Source organism: Erpetoichthys calabaricus, chromosome 10 (genome assembly GCF_900747795.2).
Source record: "Erpetoichthys calabaricus chromosome 10, fErpCal1.3, whole genome shotgun sequence".
NCBI classification, from domain to species: Eukaryota; Metazoa; Chordata; class Cladistia; order Polypteriformes; family Polypteridae; genus Erpetoichthys; species Erpetoichthys calabaricus.
The window spans coordinates 154,545,364-154,568,082 of NC_041403.2; the positions used below are offsets into that span (position 1 = coordinate 154,545,364).

Genomic DNA, 22,719 nt, shown 5'->3' on the forward strand with positions numbered 1-22,719 from the left:
ACTGACCTTTCACTTCCAACTGTGCGATTGTTACCTGCGTTAGTTGACTGCATGTATTTGTATGATTTAATCAATAATAAAAAAAAATCAGTGTTTTTCATACAAAGTGAGTTCAGAAAATATTCAGACTCCTTTGTTTTGTACACATTTCATTGTCTTATAAATTTTATTTTAAATGGATGGCTTCCTGCTCCCAACTACAGTATACGGGACAGCTGACTTGCTCTATAATGGATTGCTGGCCACCTCAGTTCACCGGGTGGAGTGGTGGCTCTGAGGCTAGGAGTTTGCACTGGCACTTCAAATCCCGTAAAACGCCAGACGTGACTCTGCTTACATGGCTTCATATGTTTTTATTTATGGCCTTAATTTCAGTTAAAAACCGTGAATTAGGCAAATTCTGAGGCATAGGTTGCTGGTTCAAATCTCGTAAAATTCCAGAAGTGAGTCTACTCTGTTGAACCCTTGAGCAATGCCCTTAAACCTGCAATTGGTCCATCCTGGCTGTGACATTAATCTTCATCCAACCCTGCAAGCAGGTCCTCCAACTTACAGGAAAAACCTGGGGAAGTTGGTGGCAGGATTGGCACTCCAGCCACCATAAAAGAACTGGTGCTGAGGTGTTACCCGTTGCACAGCTGCACTCGGATCTCAATCCGGGTGGTTCGTCGTGTGGCATCAGCACCAGTTTTAGAAGCAGGGCTGTGGAATTCCCCATGCTGTTTTGGACCATGTAGGTGACATCTGAGTTTCCTCCAGAAGGTGTTGCTGGCCACGTCAAAGTGATTGCCAGTGCAGTTAATCTCCTGTCCTTCTTTCCATTCTTCCTTGTCTTGTTCTCTCTTTTGTCTTTTTACTTATACTATAGATGGGTATAGGTGAATAAGTATGCACCCCCAATTAGGAATGTGGACAAAAATGCACACGTCTCCCTCCAAACCCCTAGAAACGCTTGACCACGCACACCTATGCCCGCACAGAGCCTGAGTACACTGTTTTAATTATAAAGCTGTGCTCTTCCATGGTCCCCTAACTGATCTTATCGCAAGCATCATAGCTGGACTTATTGAGGGGAGTTATGATTGGTTAAAAAGTCAGACGTAGGCACAGGTCTGGAGACCACAACCTCTGAAGCATTCTACAGTATTGTATAAGATTGTGCTGGACAGTCTTATAAGACGACAAAATCCTTTTATTCTTGGATTCATCTTTGGAGTCCAAGGTTACTACGTATTTCTGGTGTCTTTGCATGGGTTGGAGGACAGCTTGACAATACAGTTGTACCATCAACTACCACAGGAACATGATAAACATGATAGAAGAAGCTTGGTAATGGTTCATATTTCTTTGCAATTGACTAAAAAACAGAAATGCAGTAAATCAGCAGCTCTAAACGGGTGCGCTATACTAAAGTAGTGAGTCTTCAGTCCAGAATTAAAGGCAGATTGAGGGTGCATCTCTTACATAAGCAGGCAGATCATTCACAGTTTTGGGGCCTTGTTGCGAAAAGTCCAATCTCCCACTTAGTATCTCAGCTCAGTCGTTGTCTCCTCTGATAGTCCGTTTTTATTTTTTCCTCCATGCCATATGTTATTTTACGGGCTTCACAAATTGCAAGGTCTGAGAAATCCAAGCATGCTTGTTGACACTCCTCTCTGTGACCAACCAGCACCCGCAGTCTCTCTGATGCTGCTTCAAGGTGCTCATGAATCAACCAACAGGGTCGACGAATTATGTCCAGAAAGTCTGTAACGGTATTCAAGTGAAATGTGAACAATGTTTTTGATATCTCAGAATATTCAAAAGTGTGTGCACAGTGGGTTCCATAAAGCCTCAATCGCAAAAGTCGGTAGAAAGAGGATGTTTTTTAGATTTAGACTAAAGGTGAATGTTTTTTGTTACTGGGAATAAAACTTTTAACTGGAGATAACAAGACAGTCAACAGAATAGCATCATCCAGATTATAAAAATACCCCTTTGTCATCGACCACTAGTAACCAAAGGACCTCCAGCAAACTCTTGGGGTGCCAACTAGGTCACCTAGTTTATTTCTTTTATACATCAAGAAAATAACAAGATCATGATGGCACAAAAATAGAACAGAAATCATTAAAGCCGCTAGGCTATTATGACATTTCTTAATTAGGTTTGCCAGGCTTGTCGTCGGACTTCCTTCCTAAAGTTGGGTTGTCTTCCAAGGTGAGCCGCCACCTTCCAGGAGCGCTCACTTTTTATAGCTCTTGGACTAGAAGGGGTGGGCTTAGTTGCCCTCACTAGGTGGCTGCTGTAGGCCGAAAAGGAGTCAAGGTGATCAGTGATCATGCCCCCTGGTGTCCCTGGGTGGTAGTGCTTATCTTTGAGGAGCTGGGTGGGTGACACCCTTCAGCTTGAAAGTCGTGGCTGCTGTTTTGGGGAAACAGACGGAGGTGATTTTGGTAGAAATTGAAACTCTTCTATTATCATAAACTTTCAACTTAGATCTGTATTTAAACTCTGGAGAAGATGAAGTAGAGTTTGTGGAGAGTTCAGCTTTGCTGAAATCTTCCTTCACAATGACACTACTCGACCACACGTTTCTTTGAAAACACAGAAAGCCATTGTATAGCTTGGTGGTCCAATCTTCCATATCCAACCCAGATCTTGCTACCACTGATTTTAAATTCATTGGAGACATCTTGAAGTCATCTAAGATGTGGTCTAGTTTTTTTGCTTTTATATTTCTGTTGAAGCTGATGGTGATAGTTTAAAATAAACTGATAATAAATAAATCGTAATAAACTCTTACTCAACGTATTGGTACGATCAAAGAATTTTTGAAAAAATTACTTACAGTCAACAATTCTGTTGCAATGCATTTGATGTAGCCCTTGTATATTGCTAACGCGTAGCCATGGGAGGATGTCCAGCATCCTTTAACAACAATAAAACATCTTTCACCAACTGCATTTCTTCGGTCATTTTGTTTTTGATTGCACTTTTTTGCCCATTTTGTTGTTTTTTGTAATTTTATGTTTTCAATTTTTCAGGTGTTGGCTAAGCACAGAAAACAACTTTATATGGAGTTTCATAGGACCAGCCTGCTTAATTATTCTGGTAAGAATTTCAAAAAATATTTGATTCGATTTTGATTTAAAATACGTTATTAATCCCCATATAGTCACAGTAATCATTCTTCTGTAATGTTCAGTAAAGTGTATATTTAAATGTATCCACTTAGTGTAAAGATGCAAACCATTGTGAAAGAAGCCAAAGCTTTTGTTAGCAATTATATTCAGTATATGTTTAGACAATCATAACAACAACATCTATTTCTATAACACATTTTCATACACAGGATGGAGCTCAAAGTGCTTTACAAGGGGCCAAAGAAAGAGTTAAAAGAAAAGCAAGTTAAATTAGGCAAAATTAATAATGAAAAAGTAGTTCAAAAAATCAATATGAATATATATATATATGGGTCTGTATCAAAGGAGTGACACTTCATAGGAGTGACATTTTATTGAAGTCACCTACCACACACAACTGAAAGTACGCTCGCCTAAAAAATCGTTGCCCCCCAGTTGGCTGGTTGGTTGGATGGTTGTCACTCCTTTGAAATTTATATCTGAGGTTTCACTCCTTTGTTATGTCACTCCTATGACATGTCACTCCTTTTAATAGGACATATATATATATATATATATATATATATATATATATATATATATTGGGGGCTTCACCCACCCCCGGGTTTTATTTACTGGATATACAATTTTAAGAGATTGTTATTTTCATGGGAATTGTTACATATGTGTTGTTTTTACCTTTACTATAAAAGTTTTGTAAAAACAATATTTAGAATTAACTTTTCTTCAAGATCGCATTGAATTTTGATTTTGTTTGGACTTACATTGTGACAACGCAAAAGTATAACTGCCTGTGAGTGAATATCGTTTCTTACTCTCTAATAAATAAAATGACTTTCTCGAATGTTTGTCCATGCTCTTTCTTCTTCACTTTGTCGTTGATGTGTCATTTAGATCGTATAAAATTATTGTCCTGTTAAAATTTATAAGAGCTGACAGCGCAGGAACTGTGTCTGACAAAAACATTCACACGACTGAGAGGTTAGATGACTGTGGTCTTGTTTTAAAATAGTTGTAAGTAGGGCGTGACCTGAAAAAATCTCATGTTAAAAGTCTCCATCTCACGGTGGCATCACAAATTAGACGATCTACAAGTCTCCGACTTAAAGTTTAAATCCGAACAATATATTTGATCTCTTATCGTTGTTCTGTTATTTCACCAAGTAATAATTTCCATTTGCTTGTGCTAATGCGATCTTTCCTATCTTTTTTTTTTATACTTTTGTATTTTCGTACTTCCATTATCTCTAACCTGCTGTGCATGCGTACCGCGCCAACATTTATGAATTTTTTGCGATGGTTCTACTTTGTCGGCGGAGCACGAGGGGTGTTCAAAAAGTTTCCTCACTTTTTTTTAACTCATAAACAAACGACATCACTTTTCTACATAGTCACCTTACTTTGCCATGCAATTTTCCCCTCGTCGTACCAGTTTTTTAATGCCCAATTACTACTCCCGCTTTCACCATTTCCAACAAAAACATGAAAGCGTGGAAACATTTTGAACGTTCCTCGTATATGTAAACAGTGGAAAAGTAGAGTTTAATACATAATATCATATTCTAAGTCTCTAAAGATGAGTCCGATTATATGGTCAGATTTTCAGGAAGACAGAAAAAAAAAAAAACTACAGAAGATATATCCCTGGTCAAAAGACCACTCAGCCCCCACTGGGCATTCTACATAACATATATGTCCTTACGTCATTACTCATTGTTTTCAGACTTTGTCCCAGAGGAGCTGACGCGGTGGGTTTTGTGGACAGCTGGGGCACCTGCCTTAATTCAAACATCAGTTCCTCGGCCAAAATGATACCACATGAAAACTAGAAAAGAAAGCAAAAATAAAAGAGAGATTCGTAAAGACTGCAAATCTACTGAGAATATAACAATTCTATGCCTGTATAGTCTATTAGGAATACAATGGAAATGTAGCTACAAAAAAGCCAAATTAATAAAGTGGTTTTTTAGGAGATTTTCTAACGTGATCCACATATTAGTTGTTCCCTGAAGAAGGCCCATTTCTGATATTCCTTTTTCTATTTTATTAGCGAATCTAAACCGCTGCAGTTTAGTGCTTACCCTTTCACCATTTTATGTTATTGATTGCATTTCAACTGATTAAATTTGAAGAACAACTGATAAAACTAAAAGTTTTCATCGGTAGTGTGTGTGTTTGTGTATACATATGTATATACTGTATATATACTATGTATATATATATATATATATATATATATATATATATATATATATTGTGGAAGATGACCCGGACACAGACACGTTCAACTCACCCACAACACGTTTATTGTACATTATTTACAGTGCACACGCAACCCCAAAAGTCCCCTAAGTCCTGGCCAACTCTCCAATGCCTTTTCCTTCAGGCCGCCTCCTTGTCTCTCCTCCAAGACCTTGTCTTCTCGACCTCCCAACTCCAGCCCCTGAATGGAGGGAGGCGGCCCCTTTTATAATCACCCGGATGTGTTCCAGGTGCCTCCCGACAATCTTCCCCCGGCACTCCCCAGTGTGGCGAAAGTGCTGAGGTCCAGGGCTCCAAAGGCATTGGGGCGCCCCCTGGAGGTGACCACAGGCCCCTACAGGGTTGAGCTTCAAAGCTCTGCACCCGTGGTCCCCATAGCCACCAGGGCAGTCGCTCCCACGTGATCTGGGGGAGGTGTAAGCCCTCCTCTGGTCCTCCGGGGCATCCCGGCTAGGTCGCCCCCAGCCACCTGTGACAATATATGTATATATATATATTGTAGCAGTAGAGGGCTCTATTGTCCTCTTGAACCCTCAGGTACCACGTCAAACACCAGGTAAACATACAATACTTATTCTTTTTATTATAATAATGTGCACCAAGCACCCTCCACTCCACACTACTCATAAACACTATACAACTCCAATTATTGACACAATTCTCACTCCTCCTCTCCCAGACACTTAGCCACCCTTCCTCCCAGCTCAGCTCAGCGTCTGGGCTTTCCCAAGGTCCTTTTATATCTCCTGACCCGGAAGTGATTCCAACCCTGCAGTCCATGATTCCTTATCACTTCCGGGTCAGATAGAAATTTCTTTTCTTCATCCTGGAAGCACATCGTTCCTTCTGTCCATGTGAACAAGACGTACTTCCGGGTTATAGTGTACGTAGTACTCCCCAAGCCTCCCTATAGTGGCTCCTGGTGGTCCCCATGGTATCCAGCAGGGCTGTTTGTAAAAACTACAAGGTCCATGAGGCCCTGCTGGAGCCTCCATACTGCTGGGAGGGCTCCACGTGGCGGTTTGGAGGTGTGGGCCAGAATATATGGCCGGCCATCCCTCACAATATATATATATATATATTTGTTTATTTTTTCCTTGGTAATGTGCCATGCTTCCAATAGGCTGAACAAGGCAATCAATGACATTTCTGTCCCGTATCTCAAGTTCCACAGCCATGATATCCTGTACCAACTTGGTCCCTTCCTTCCCTGTATATTTAACTGCAGTAACCTCTGTCGCAAAAGACATAATGGGTCAAAATCGGTCTGTTTCCTCTTTAAAATGGCAGGGAGGACTTCTCTTGCCTTGTTCATACATCAGAGTATTCTGTCATTTGACTCTGGATGCGTCCAGGATACCCATAACGTGCTCTGGTAGAGCCACGTCTCAATGCTTACAGGCATTTTCTGTAAGTGCCTATGTTATCTTTCCATAAAGCAGAACCGAGAATATGTAAGATCTCAGTGGTCCTACCTGGATTCCTAGTTTCAGACTCATATTACAGAGTATCTTCCTTAAATGAGTGATGGCGGTGCCTGCCCTTTCAATACGAGTTCTTACTTTGAGGATGTGATCCCAAATGAATCAGGCTGAAAGAGTCGTCTTCAAAGACCGCAAGTGTAAAACCAGGAAGAGGGTGAGAAAGTTGTTTTGAAAATAATAACAGAGTTTACAGGAACACGTTTGAGAAAGAGAGGTCTGGTGAAGAGATGTTCACACACACACATGCAAATACAGAGGAAAGGCACTGAAAGAGATAGCAAATAATTTTACATGAATCTATTCTGTGTCTTCAACAGGTACCATGCCAAGTTATTAATAATCTCACCCTTTATAGACAGCCCATCGTCCACATCATTTAGTGCTTCTCTAAAGAGACTCTCCGAGTAGGCATTAAACAAAAGCGGAGACAAAGCAAATTCCCGGCGCATAAAATCTCCACTTTGGTTGACCTTTTTCTCCTCAACTCGGACTGTTGCTCTTCTCTACCAGGATAAGTTCTTAATTATTCAAATATTTTCATCATCCATGCTAGGTGTTTTCAGAATGTGGAATTGTTGGACCATATCAAAAAGCTGTCTCAAAATCAAGAAAGCATGTAAATATGTTAAATCTGACTTTGGTAAAATTTGGTAAAAGTTGGAAGCAACCCTACCCTTATAGACGGGGCAAAACCTGTGGGAGGAAAGCACAATGATGTTTTGGGTTTTGTTTTTCGTTGCTACTTTGTTTCTCTGACAGTTCCTCACTTTGTTTTATCCGTTATTTGTTATTAAAAACGATTAAGCCAGTTTGGGGGGCATGCAGACTGTCCCGCTGGAATCGGATGCGAGGCATTAAACAATTTACCCTTTTTTATTTAATTGAATTGCTTTCATTTTCAAAATCACTAGCACTTTGGCATTTCTATTCTGGACTGGAGTGATTACCTGGAGGTGCTCTTGTCACAAGTGAATTCAATGGAGTAGGGCAGGGTTTCTTAATTTTTTTTTTTTTTTGTCACGACCCAATCTTGCCCTTTTTAATGTCTTTGAGACCTATGTTTTGATAATCGTTAGAGATGGGGTGGTTGTGGTTGGTCCCCCTTGGAGAGCGACCATAGTCTGAGCAATGACAACTGCATAATCAAACCACAGCCCACTTTTCAAGCCATACGTGACCCTTTCACATTAAATACAACAGTGACTCGCGACCCAAAATGCCCCATAGTTTAAGACACCCTGAATTAGGAGATGAAAATGGGCAAATCCCTTATTATGCTTTCTTTTTGTTGCAGGTCAACCTATTGGCTTTTGGTGTGATCATATACAAAGTGTTTCACCACACTGCTGTGAAAAAACCTGAAGTGAGTTGCTACGAAAACATTGTGTAAGTTGCAGATTGAACTTTATCTTTTAATTTTATTATTAATCAATCACTTTGATTTTTATTATATTTTATAAACAAATCCTAATGTTGTCTAATTATTCTCTGCTTTTTGTTGTTAGTGATTTACCTACATTGCAAATGTTTCTTGTTTTATTTAGTTTTAGTTTTATCTAGTTTAATTTTTGTCCATCTTATGTTTATTTGAATTAACTCTTTGAGGGCTGAATATTTTTTCCAAAAAACATAGTTTTCCGTAAAGCAATGGTTTCACACAGAAATCAACAAAAAACAGCTGTTGCTGCATGCTATGGCTGCCAGTTTGCCAAGAATGTGCGGCAGGCTTGCTGCCAGGCTGTCTTCGCGTGGCTAAGGCGGCAGCAGCAGCAGTGGTCACAGTCGCAGTGCATTGCAATCTGGTTTCTACCTCTTATCATTGTAAGTGGCAGTCCTCCCAGGTGAATATTGCTGTAGGCGCGTCAGCTACATGAACCTGTTCAGCACCACGATTAGCTAGGGACCAATCAGATGAAGCTGGAACCGCACATTCGTTTTCGATCACTTGTATCAAAATCAGAGTCCGACAAGTCAGAGTCCAATTTAGAGATAAAATAGTCAAAACATCGTCCGTGGAGTATTTTGCTTTACGCATTCACTTTGATCTCTCGCAAGAAGTCAGGGCCATTTTTGCCGAAGTTTGCGCCTTGGTACTCACGCGAGTGCTGGAAATCTCGGTCAAAACCAATGAAGCCAACTTTCCTTCTAGCAACAAGAGTCCAACTAAAACATAACAGTTGGCTTTGTCACAGTTTACAGTTGATTACCATCGTCAGCTCCTCCTCACCCCTGAAAGAGTTAATAGCTATTATTTATTTAGATTTTATTTGACGTCTTTTCCTTGGGACGTCACCATTCCGAGACTCTATTGCCTGGACACGACATTGGCAGCTTATTTGGAAGTTGCACATTACGACATCATTAGCACGTTGCTTTAAATACCATTAGCACAACTTCATCTCTAGTCAAGTTTACAGATAAATCAAACTAAAAACCCTTTGTGCATGTGTGTAGCACTACTATTTAAAGTTCCCGGCTCCTGACCTTTGACTTCTTATTTCGAATTCTTGCCTTACAATTTTGATTAGATGAAAGACAGGCTTGACTCTTGGTTTTGACTTTCTGGCTTGTTTAATGTTTCCTTCCCTGGTCGTTTCCATTCACTTTATTTGAAGTCCCCAGTGGTGGGCACAACATTGACTTGTCATCTCCTGGTTGCTGCAATTTAATTAGTCTGTCAGATGTGGCAGTAAGACATTTGGGGCTTCTTAGCATCAATAGTCCCCAGTAGTGTAAAAATAAGAAATAACAAGACTTGGATTCCGAGCTATGAAAAACATAATATAGATTGTGGGTGTACATGAATTACAGTAGACAGAATTTTTAGGAGTGAGATGGTGGAGCAGTGTTGGCTGATCATTCCAATGTCTGTGGTGCAAATTCCACACCTGGTTGCAAACAGTGTGGGTTTTGTACATTTTCCCCATGTCTGGGTGGGTTACCACCAGATAGTCCAGTTTTCCTCCCAGATCTGCAAAGTCCTGCACGTTAGATTAAATGACAGTTCTATATTTACCCCATGTGTGTAGCTTGAACGGGTCCTTCGATGGACATGTTCTCTGATGTTAACCTGCTTGAATTACAAACCTACAAACCACATGAGGTAGGTAACACGCGCAAAAAAAAAAAAATTTCGGGTGGAGTATCCCTTTTATACCACTGTCATTTTTGTCAGTCTAGCATACTCTCTTTCCCTTTTCCCTGTATACTGGTAGCTGAGTTTCCATTGCGTGGAGATCCTTTCAATTTCCAAGATGCCATTTTCTGTCTTAGTTATTACCTGCAATGTAACATGCTTAAACCTGAATAATCCAGTTGACAGTTTTGGGATGCAGAAGTCCATCACAAGGCCCCCCTCATATGCACATTCACGAGTCACACAGGGCGGTTTAGGATCTCCAGTCTGCCTTAGAAACTCATCCTTGGCAATGCGTATTGGAAAACAGGAACTCACACGGACACAGGGCAGGCATGAAAAATGCACTCCACACAGATATAAACTAGGCCTGGGTTCAAACTGAAGACTTGAGCTGTGGAGCAGTAGCAGTGAGCACTGTGCAACCTTAGGCTAATATGACAACACTGCACCCTTAATTACACAGTGGGCGCTGTGTCCCTGTGTGTGTGTGTGCTTTTTTAAGACCTCAAATACATTTTCTATTAATCCTTCCAGGTCCTGTGCACGTGGAGCCTTGGCTCTTTTGTTTCTACTTGGTGCTACCTGGACGTTTGGCGTCCTGCATGTTGTGTATGAATCAGAGGTGACGGCCTACTTCTTCACTATCTTCAATGCCTTCCAAGGGATGTTCATCTTCATATTCCTCTGTGTCCTATCCAGAAAGGTAAAAAATTAATATATACTTTAAAAGTGGAATGAATCAAACATTCAAAACATTAAATGTTTAATTATGGGTATAAACTGGTGGTTAAGCACCGGACTGCAAACCACAAAGCTGCAGGTTCAATCCCAAGTATGACCCAATATGTGACTCCGGCGACTCAGTTATCCTGTCTGAATATATATATATATATATATATATACACATACTATACATATATACAGTAATCCCTCCTCCATCGCGGGGGTTGCGTTCCAGACCCCCCCGCGAAAGGTGAAAATCCACCAAGTAGAAACCATATGTTTATATGGTTATTTTTATATTGTCATGCTTAGGTCACAGATTTGCGCAGAAACACAGGAGGTTGTAGAGAGACAGGAACGTTATTCAAACACTGCAAACAAACATTTGTCTCTTTTTCAAAAGTTTAAACTGTGCTCCATGACAAGACAGAGATGACAGTTCCATCTCACAATTAAAAGAATGCAAACATATCTTCCTCTTCAAAGGAGTGCGCATCAGAGAGAGAGAGAGAAAGAAAAGCAAACAGTCAAAACTCAATAGGGCTGTTTGGCTTTTAAGTATGCGAAGCACCACCGGACAAAGTAGCTGCGAGGAAGGGAGCAAGCATTTTTCAGCATTTTTTAGAGGAGCGTCCATATCCTCTATGCCAGTATGCTCACACCCCCTCCGTCAGAGCGAGAGCGAGAGAGAGAGAGAGAGAGAGAGAGAGAGAGAGAGAGAGAGAGAGAAAGCAAACAATCAAAAATCAATACGTGCTGTTTGATCTTTTAAGTATGCGAAGCACCATGCGGGAAGCATATCGCTTGCAAAGCAGCCACATGTAAGCCCAGCAAAGAAGGGAGCACTGCGAAGGTAATCTTTCAGCGTGCGAACAGCCCCCGTGCTCACAATAAATTTGAGGTGTTTTATTTAATACATAATACGCGCTGTGGTTGGGTAGTTTCTCAGCCATCTGCCAATAGCGTCCCTTGTGTGAAATCAACTGGACAAACCAACTGAGGAAGCGTGTGCCAGAAATTAAAAGACCCATTGTCCGCAGAAATCCGCGAACCAGCAAAAAATCCGAGATATATATTTAAATATGCTTACATATAAAGTCCGCGATAGAATGAAGCCGCGAAAGTCGAAGCGCGATATAGCGAGGGATTACTGTATATATATATATATATAATATATATATATATATATATATATATATATATGGTTGAAATAGTTTACTGTCAAATAATGCAAAGAGTACGCGACACGTGTTTTGCCCTAATTCTGGGCTCATCAGGCGTACACACTCTACTGCACTCACTCTCGGGAATCGAACCTCAGACGTCAGCGCCAGAGGCGAAGCCCCTAACGTTGCGCCACGGCGTGTGGTTCATTTATTTGACAGCATGTAGATCAGGGTAATTACATTCACGGCAGGGCGAAACACGTGTCGCGTACTCTTTGCATTATTTTACAGTAAACTATTTCAACCATTCTATAATCTGCTTCTCACAACTGAGGGCAGCGTGACGGATGTTAGCCGACTTGCTGACCAACCACAAGCGTTACCTGGTAGGTAACCACCCATACAATCAGATTGTGATTCAGACTACGAATACCGTGAATATATATATATATATATATATATATATATATATATATACAGTCGATTCCGCTTAATTGGGCCACCGGTTAATTGGGGCAGCTGCTTATTTGGGCCAAATCTCAAGGAATGAAAACCAAAATAATAAACATACATAATTTAAATGCTTAATTGGGACAACATTCCGCTTAATTGGGACAGTAGCAGACGCGTGCTGCAAGTCAGTCATCTATCGTCGCCCGTCGAAGAAGCACTGGTAAGTTTAGATAGTACAATCTTAGAGTGGAGTAGCACATGTCTGCTTAATAGTCTGCCGTCACCACTACCGAACCGTATTCAGTTACCCCTACACCACCTTGCGTGTACGTATAACGTTTTTTTTTGTCAATTTTATTTATAAAATTATAACCCTTGCCAAGATGCTAAGAAATTATTTTACACTTTCAAGTAAAATTGCTTTGCTGGATAAAATTAAAATCCAGCCATTTAATACAAGCCATCATAGGCTCACTGAGATAACTGGTGTACCAAAATATACCATAGTGCGTCTCTTACAACAAGAAAATCAACTGCGTGAGGAATGGGCATTACAGAAAAGACGAACTGCAAAGGACAAAGTACAAACTTACAAAAACAAAAGACAGACTACACTTTATGCATTTCTGCAGCATTAAATTGTATGTACATACCTAATTATTTTACTTTAGAATTTATTATTATTTTTTCTTCACAGTTTCTATTATTTTCTTATAATTTATATTTGAGTTCAATCATTTTATAAAAATATTGAAAGAAAATTATTTATTGTTTAATTCTATGTGGAATTCGCTTAATTGGGGCAGCCGTTTAATTGGGACAAAATGTCTTAGTTCTAATGTGTCCCAATTAAGAGGAATCGACTGTATATATATATATATATATATATATATATATATATATATATATATATATATATATATATATATATATATATATATGTGTATATATATATATATATATATGTGTGTGTATATATATATATATATATATATATATATATATATATATATATATATATATATGTGTATATATATATATATACATAAGTATATATTAATATATATATATATATATATATATATATAAATATATAGTGGTGGACGGCCAGGGCCCTTACCCAGTCGGGACACCTTGACAATGGAAGGACCGGGAGAGACAGCTTGTCCAGGACCTTATCTCCCCCGGAACAACAGAAGGCATTCCCTTTGTGGCTTACAGTGGAGCCATGAGTTTGGAGCATGGAAGTTCAGCCCTGCATGGGCCAGTGGCCACTGCCAGGGGGCATCTGGATGTCCCAGAGTTCGGGTCTTATGACTTCATCGATAAACCATCACAACGGCCATTTTAGCATCCATGCCTTTTGAGAGTAAATTCAAATGTATTGGTGTTCCTGACTGACATTATAGGTTTCAAAATTTCTTGCTACCCATCACAACTACAAGTTTGCTTAACGTTTTGGTTTTAGTGCCTGATTATTGTTTCCGCCAACATTGACTTTCACTTCATCCATCTTCTCATCCTTTTTGCCTCCACCTTTTTATAGTCAGGGATGTGGTGGTGATGGTGTGGGTGGGGGGGGTTAATAAAGCAGGTGGGCTTACCCATGCTGTGACCCAGATGAACTACTAGCTTCTTTCTGTCTCTTTAAAAGTAAAGTTTTATTTTCTTAGAACACTGAGCAGCCCTAACACTTTTAGGTAGAGAATACACTTTGGACACTCTTCATTTTCGACGTTTGTGCATGTAAAACCGAAATCCAGTCCAGTATTTTCATTTCCAGTTTTCTTGAAAACTCAGTTTTATATCCTCCATCCATCCAGTTTCCAACCCGCTGAATCCGAACACAGGGTCACGGGGGTCTGCTGGAGCCAATCCCAGCCAACACAGGGCACAAGGCAGGAACCAATCCCGGGCAGGGTGCCAACCCACCGCAGGACACACACAAACACACACTAGGGCCAATTTAGAATCTCCAATCCACCTAACCTGCATGTCTTTGGACTGTGGGAGGAAACCGGAGCGCCCGGAGGAAACCCACACAGACACGGGGAGAACATGCAAACTCCACGCAGGGAGGACCCGGGAAGTGAACCCAGGTCCCCAGGTCACCCAACTGCGAGGCAGCAGCGCTACCCACTGCGCCACCGTGCCGCCCAGTTTTATATCCTTCATGTCACAATTTATTCATATTTAAAAACTACTCCATTGTGAGCACGTAAAAAAAAATTCAGAAAATACAATACAATTTATTTTTGTAGAGCCCAAAATCACACAAGAAGTGCCGCAATGGGCTTTAACAGGCCCTGCCTCTTGACAGCCCCCCAGCCTTGACTCTCTAAGAAGACAAGGAAAATCTCCCAAAGAAACATTGTAGGGAAAAATGGAAGAAACCCTTGGGAAAGGCAGTTCAAAGAGAGACCCCTTTCCAGGTAGGTTGGGAGTGCAGTGGGTGTCAAAAGAAGGGGGTCAATACAATACAATACATAGAACAGAACAAATCCTCAATACAGTATAAAAATAAAAATTTTAGAGGTACGGAGCAGAATTTAACAGTAGATGATATCACATAATAAGATTTGGATATATTTAGAGTCCTGGAGACCTCATCCATCAAGTGGCCTCCCCCATTTGGCCATTCCACGGCTGAAACAGTGTTGGGCCAGCCAATTCGATGAAAGGACCCCTCTTTCCCACGATTCCTATAATCCTCCATCAGGGATGACTTTACCTTAGGCAGGTAAAACAACTTGGCAGGTGGGCCGCAGCACCAAGTGCCACATTTGAGTACCGAGAAGAGAAACAGAGCAGGTGAGGGTTAGTATCCGATTCTAACTATCATGTTACTTATGTTTTAGTGCTAATGACTAACAACAGAGATGCAGTCTGGACAGTTAATCAGCAGCTCTAACCACACAGAAGCTGTAGTCATCCGTGACCATACGTACCAACTTTGGACTCTTGTGAATTCTCATCTCATTGGACACAAATCTGCCAGATTCATACATTGTAGGGGCCTGATGTTGGATTTATTTAAAATTTGGATCACTGAACGTCAATGTCCTGACAACGAAAATGACCAGAAAACAGAAAGTTTTGTGGTCACCCGTGTCCGACGTTTTCACTTCCTTCTGCTGTGCTTTTTTTAAATATTTTTAATACCACTTTTTCGCTTTTCTTCCAATTAGATTCAAGATGAATACTACAGACTCTTCAAAAATGTGCCCTGCTGTTTTCAGTGTCTTAGATAAACCCAAAGCTGAATGGAACTTTCTAGGAGAGATCTGAAGAAACACCCGGACGATAACGGTGCCTGCGGCGGATTAATCGGACGTCATTTCTTGCCTATTTTTCAAGCCTGTTTCTTTATAGATAATATAATGGTTTGCTTGGAAAACATAAAAGGAACGAGGAAGAATTATGCTCGAAAGAGTGGAGACTTGGAAAATATTCATTTTGTCCCCAGTGAGCAGGGAAGAATGTTGCTCTTCTTGTGCATAGCTGGGATTATATTGTACTTATACTGATGTAATTCTTGTTTATTTTTCTTTTTAATTTATTGAGAATTAAATATGCAATTTAAGATAAACAGGTGTAATGGATTTAACTGTTTGGTAGGTTTGTTAAGCAAATTAAAATTTCACAGCAGTAAACCTGATATAGCCATGAAGGTTTGAGCAGTATATGAGTAAATATTTTAATTTTAGACTAGCTGAATGTAATTATGACAGCCTATTCTGAAATCACTGGCTTTAAGTTACATGACTAAATTAAAAATCAGTGTAGTGTTTATATTTGCTGTTCATTTTTTTTTTACTTGCGATATGTGTAGCTTAATAAAATGTCTGGAATTATTGTACATTGTGTATTTTATAATGAGTTTTTTTACTTTCCAGGTCTTTTTCTTTTTCAGGATCACAGTTTTCACAGAACGGTAAATCCTAACAATTAGAACATTAGAAACATTGGACATTCAGCCCATCAAAGCTCACCAACCCTATTCTATTTTACAGACGCAACAACCACTTGGAATCATTGCTCGTCTGCCACAAAAACACGCACCTTGCACTAATTCCACGAAGCATCCTCTCACTTTATGTTTCCATCTTATCTCTCAGAAATAGCACACATCTTCTCTCCTTCTTCTTCTTCTTCTTTTCAAATCATATTCTTTATACTCCAAGTCACAATTCCAATACTCTCTCCTTCATCTCCCCTAACACCAGATAGCGCATTAACTCGATCAACATTGTGGAAGTAACCTCCGAGGAAGACAAGAATAGTTCAATCAATCAGTCTTTATTCAGTCACAGATGAGTACGTGGATTCATGCTTTGCAAAGCAGAAGAGCAAAGTTTTCTGGTTTCAATCGGCTTTAATATTTATTTTCCTCCCTCCCCCTTACTTATGAAACAGCATCTAAGTATTTCATCAATTCGGCCAACCGTTTCTTTTATGATGTGCAGTACGTGTCAAGAGGGGCCCAAAAAAAAGAAGGAAAGGTCATCTTTCCTGTGTCTAACGGACGCGGTCCTACAGGAAGTTACCCAAGTTCAGCTTACTTCACCTTATCTTATGACAGACGTCTGCATGAGTAACCTGCCGTTATAATAAAACAGCTTTTAACCCTTAGTAGCTTGCAAGTAGTTTAAATTTCTTTCACAACATCATAGATCAGGTTCCTCAGGCTTTGGTTCGTCCAGGTTCCTCAACTCTCTGCTTGCTGTGGAATCACTCCATGATCCATCCCAATTCAGACATTTACACTTTGGAGACTGCTGATGGTGAACCACAAAACTGAAAAATATGGAGTAGAAAGGCTGTCTTAAGGTGTATGTCTTTACACCATCAGCAATAGGAGAACTCTTACGCACATGCACAGAGAGACTGACTCTATACACTGCAAATGGAACTCTGCTTGGTAATATCATCAGCGTTTGTAACCTTTTTATAGAACACTCACAGGCCATTACACTCCATGCATCCTCCATGAAAATGCTGCCGACTATGCTAAATGTTTTATCATGGAATCGCTTCCCAATTTGTTTGTACATTTCTCCTGTGGTAATTTCCAGTGGTCATCTATGAAACTATTATGTCTGGATTATAAGGGCCCTCAGAAGCTCCTCTTTTTGTGCCATGAGCAACAGAATTCCTCCAATACTTGTGCATGTACTGTGGGTACTACCTCTAAGCATTGCAAGCTGAGCGCTTCCTGGTGATGTCAACTGAGCTCACTCTCTTCCAGCCCGAACCTTTTTGTAGAACACGACAAACCTCCATTGGTCCACAGTGCAAATGCTGCCAACTACGCCAAGTGTTTTATCATAGAATCACATCCCGGGCTTGCGCAATTGTTCTGTTTATTACTGGGGGGACTGGGCACCAGAGACCAGGGCTTAAGCCCTTGAAGCCCCCCCACCTCCAGAACACACTGTTTATTTTTAAACCTCTCTTGTATTTATATCAGTTAGGGCAGCTACACCTTTCCCGTATTATTAATTGGTTCAAACACCATTGACATCTGTGGCGGAGCGACGGGTGCTGAGCAGGCTCCTGTCAGTCATGGAGAATCCACTGCATCCACTGAACAGGATGATCTCCAGACAGAGGAGCAGCTTCAGCGACAGACTGCTGTCACCGTCCTGCTCCACTGATAGACTGAGGAGATCGTTCCTCCACCACACTATGCGACTCTTCAATTCCACCCAGGGGGGTAAACATTAACATTATACAAAGTTATTGTCTGTTATACCTGCATTGTTATCACTCTTTAATGTTATATTGTTTTTTATCAGTATGCTGCTGCTGAAGTATGTGAATTTCCCCTTGGGATTAATAAAGTATCTATCTATCTATCTATCTATCTATCTATCTATCTATCTATCTATCTATCTATCTATCTATCTATCTATCTATCTATCTATCTATCTATCTATCTATCTATCTATCTATCTATCTATCTATCTATCTATCTATCTATCTATCTATCTATCTATCTATCTATCTATCTATCTATCTATCATTTAGCTGCAGGGTGGTTAAGTCAGTTCTTTGCAATATTAATCTGCACATAATATTGTTTAATTCCACTTTATATATGCTTACATAATTGCTTTCTTTTTACATTTATTTCCAGAGAAGTTACTTTTTTTGTATGCTATTAGTTAACTTACCTAAAGCAGCAGGAGAAAGGTGCTGCTGTGTGAGCCGCTTGTGCCCATGCACTCTCCCTAGTATCTGATTGACGTGCATTGGGCATCCAAGTGGCTGTAGGATGATTAAAAGAGGAAAAATATACCAAATATATAAGTTCTAGCAACTGTTGTCAAGGTAAAATTTAAAGTCACGCAGAACGTTTCTCCGTTTTAAGACGGACGAGTTTGCAAATTTCAGCAATGCTTTTCAATGGAAGAAATTTGAAATTTTAAAATGGTGTACGGCGTGATCTGCATGAGATATCGCAAACAAAAATTGAACTGTTACTAGAAATTTCCTTGAAAAATAAGTGTGCCACACCTCAACAAATTTAATCGACAGGATTCCAAGTTGTTTTGTGCGGACAGACTGACAGACAGACATGGGCAATAGGTGCTTTGTGCATTATAATTATGTTAGTAATATTAATAACAATATTAAAAATATATAATTACATTAATTATTATGAAAATTGTAAATACAAGGTGATGTTTTATTTAAAATATTTTTAAAAAAACATTTTTATTTGACAATGCGATTTTTCCAAATGGCTCTTTTGTTTATTTCAGAATGACTCTTTTCATAATGGTTTCACCACTTGTCAATCAAGACAAAAGCCCACCTGGCCGAGCCTGTTCCTATTGGTTAATCCTTTGCTGTCAATTACTTGCTCCTGCTTGTTGTCTGTATGCTGCCAAAGGTTTTTAGTTTTAGTTTTCCAACTGGTGAACACAACGAGGCAGGTAAAAGTTGGGACGGTAAGTTTAAATAGAAAGAAATTGTTTACCCACAATGCTGTTTTGAAACAAATTGGTGATGTGTCGGAAATGCTCAGACGAAGAAGTACTCTTTCGAAATGTTGACGTTGATGAAGAAGTTGTTACTTGAAAACTGATCGGACGCCATCTTTGTACAGAACATGCCTGTGAAGAAATCTCAAAGGCATAAATTAAAGACGACCACCTCTGTTGGCCACCTTTGAAGATGTCCTGAGGTTCTTCTTCTGTAAAACATTAGCAGAAGATCCTATAAGTCCTGCAACCTGCAAAGCGGGGACTCCATGGATCAGACTTGTTTTTCAAGCACATCCCACAGATGTTCCATCGGATTGAGATTTGGGGAAACTGGAGGCCAAGTCAACACCTTCAACTCTTTGTCATGCTCCTCAAAACATTCTTGAAACATTTTTGCCTGTACTGAAATCCAGTAATCATATACCGAAGTCAGAAGCAAAAATTCAAAAGTTAGAAAAAGATAATACTTACAAAATAGTGCACTTCTCAAAGTACTCAAAATTAACCACAATGATCCATGGATGGTCCTCCGTCACAATATATAGGATGAGGGCAATCCTTCAGCAATGATATCTGGGTGGTCCCACCTCTTGGGTTTGCTCTACCCACAAAAACACAGGAGAACAAATCATACATAGATACTAACTAATAAATTAGCAGAACAATATTAAGAAAATTTACATAATTACAATAAACACATAAAACATAAAGAAAACACAAAATGCAAAAATAAACATAAGCCACTAAACACACACCAGGTGTAACACAACATCCAGGATTCCTTGCCTAAAGCTGCCAGGGTTGGTTTCAACTCCCATAATGCTGAATAAGGTTTGAAAAGTGCTGGACAAATTGATATTCCCAGGAGGACATAACTGTAGACAGATCACGTTCTTAGATAGATAGATAGATAGATAGATAGATAGATAGATAGATAGATAGATAGATAGATAGATAGATAGATAGATAGATAGATAGATAGATAGATACTTTATTAATCCCAATAGGTGTTTCAACTACAATTACCACCAGATGGCGACTCTGAGTTTACATGACAAGAATGTACCTGAACAAAAAGACACAATTTGGAGAAAAGCACGCAGTCAATTAGTTAGGTCTGTGCTGCTTTCAACAATTTCACTTCACGACCATCTGGGAAAAACTCTTTCCAGGAAAAAACTCACAGCAGTCAAACCCAGGAGAAATCACATCTGTCGGGCATTTACAGACAAGGTCTTCATCTTACAGATCTGCATTCTGAGCGTGAATAATTTTAACTATATCATCAAGATTATGAGTAATATTTTATTGTGGCTAAGTTTTTGATGAAGTACATGTATTAAAAAAGCAAGGATAATGTGATAAATAACATTTTTGAGACTTGGAGGTCAAGTATATCCATTAGGATGTTGAGGCGTTACATTTATGATATTTAACAGCCATTAACCACATGACATTTTCAAACATTTACAGCTAACTGTCATTTAATGGCTTTATTTAGACTAAAACTAAAGGGTTGTCATTAATTGTTACATGGTGGCACAGTATTCTACCTTGGTTACTGGCTTGGGGGGGCTTACACCTTCAACTCATATCTGTGTGGGATTTTTCAGGATATTTGGGTCTCCTGCCACATTCTGAATATGTGCAGGTTAAGCTGATTGTCCCAGCATAAGAAAACCTGGAAATGGTCAGATGTTACCATTCAGGGCTGTGTATAGACCATAAATAAATGGCAATTATAAAATAAATAATTTGCAAAAGTACTGATTATATTGTATATTGTATATATTGTGGCCTGCAGGGGGCACACAGCTCCCCAAACCCGATACAGACAAACACAGGAAACAAGTTCAGCAAATACATTGTTTAATTTTTTCGTGGGAAACGCTTTCACTTGTTTCCCACCTGCTCAGCACAGTACAGCAATCATCAATAATCAGCACAAAGCACGCTTTACTTCTTTGTTTTCTTCTTCAAACTCTCCTTCCACCTCCACTCCCCTTGGCAAGCTTTGTCTCCCTTCCTTCCAGCTCTGGTTCCTCGAGTAGAGGCAGCGGCCTCCTTTTATCCTGCACCCAGGAGTATTTGGCCTGTTAATGTGGTCTGGGAGCACTTCTGATTAAGGTGGAAGCCCAACAAGGTGGGGCTCCGCAGTCCCTGCAACAACCCCTGGTGGCACCCATGGAACCCAGATGCCAAATTCCAACTCCCATGGAGCCCTGTGGGCATCCGAGGCACCACTGCAACCCAGGGAGGCTTCCATCTAGTGGTCTGGGGACCCTGGGCGTCCATCACAATATATATATATAAATTAGTCAAAAAATTGTGATGAAATGTATAATTAAATAAAAGTAATCTAGTTATTATGAAATATAGTGTGATTATTTTATAATTATTACATGTTTTATTTCAAAATGGTTTAATATGCCTTTGCCAATTAAAGCTTTATAAGTTAAAAGGAAGATTTTGGAAACCCTCCTTAACTTAACAGAGAGCCAGTGTAAGGATTCCAGAGCTGGAGTTATGTTTTCGTATTTTCTTGTTCTTGTAATAATTCTTGCAGCAGCATTTTCAATTAACAGAAATCCGTATAACGAATGATTTGAGCAGCCAGTAAACATCACATTGCAGTAGTCAGTCCTACTAGAAATAAATGCATGAATTAATTTCTCAGTATCCTGCATATTTAGAAATTTTTCCAACATTTTTAACATAGCCGACTATACTTCCTTAGAAGGCTGGCGTCCTTCAACATCTGCAATAAGATGCTGCAGATGTTCTATCAGACGGTTGTGGCGAGCGCCCTCTTCTACGCAGTGGTGTGCTGGGGAGGCAGCATAAAGAAGAGGGACGCCTGGACAAACTGGTGAGGAAGGCAGGCTCTATTGTTGGCATGGAGCTGAACAGTATGACATCCGTGGCAGAGCGACTGGCGCTGAGCAGACTCCTGTCAATCATGGAGAATCCACTGCATCCACTGAACAGGATCATCTCCAGACAGAGGAGCAGCTTCAGCGACAGACTGCTGTCACCATCCTGCTCCACTGACAGACTGAGGAGATCGTTCCTCCCCCACACTATGCGACTCTTCAATTCCACCCGGGGGATAAACGTTAATATTATACAAAGTTATTGTCTGTCTGTATACCTGCATTGTTATCACTCTTTAATTTAATATTTTCTTTATCAGTATGCTGCTGCTGGAGTATGGGAATTTCCCCTTGGGATTAATAAAGTATATCTATCTATCTATCTATCTATCTATCTATCTATCTATCTATCTATCTATCTATCTATCTATCTATCTATCTATCTATCTATCTATCTATCTATCTATCTATCTATCTATCTATCTATCTATCTATCTATATA

The 22,719-nt window shown here is 39.8% G+C and overlaps 1 protein-coding gene across 1 annotated transcript in view; it reads left to right on the forward strand.

Moving 5' to 3' along the window:
- adgrl4 (adhesion G protein-coupled receptor L4) overlaps positions 1-16,211 on the forward strand; it is a 123,137-nt gene extending 106,926 nt beyond the window's left edge. The window contains exons 13-16 of the mRNA XM_028812145.2: positions 3,027-3,093; positions 8,166-8,257; positions 10,545-10,713; positions 15,541-16,211. Of these exons, the coding sequence (XP_028667978.2) occupies positions 3,027-3,093; positions 8,166-8,257; positions 10,545-10,713; positions 15,541-15,603 (391 nt within the window). The 3' untranslated portion in view covers positions 15,604-16,211. The remainder of the gene's footprint in view (positions 1-3,026; positions 3,094-8,165; positions 8,258-10,544; positions 10,714-15,540) is intronic.
- The last annotated feature ends 6,508 nt before the right edge of the window (positions 16,212-22,719 follow it).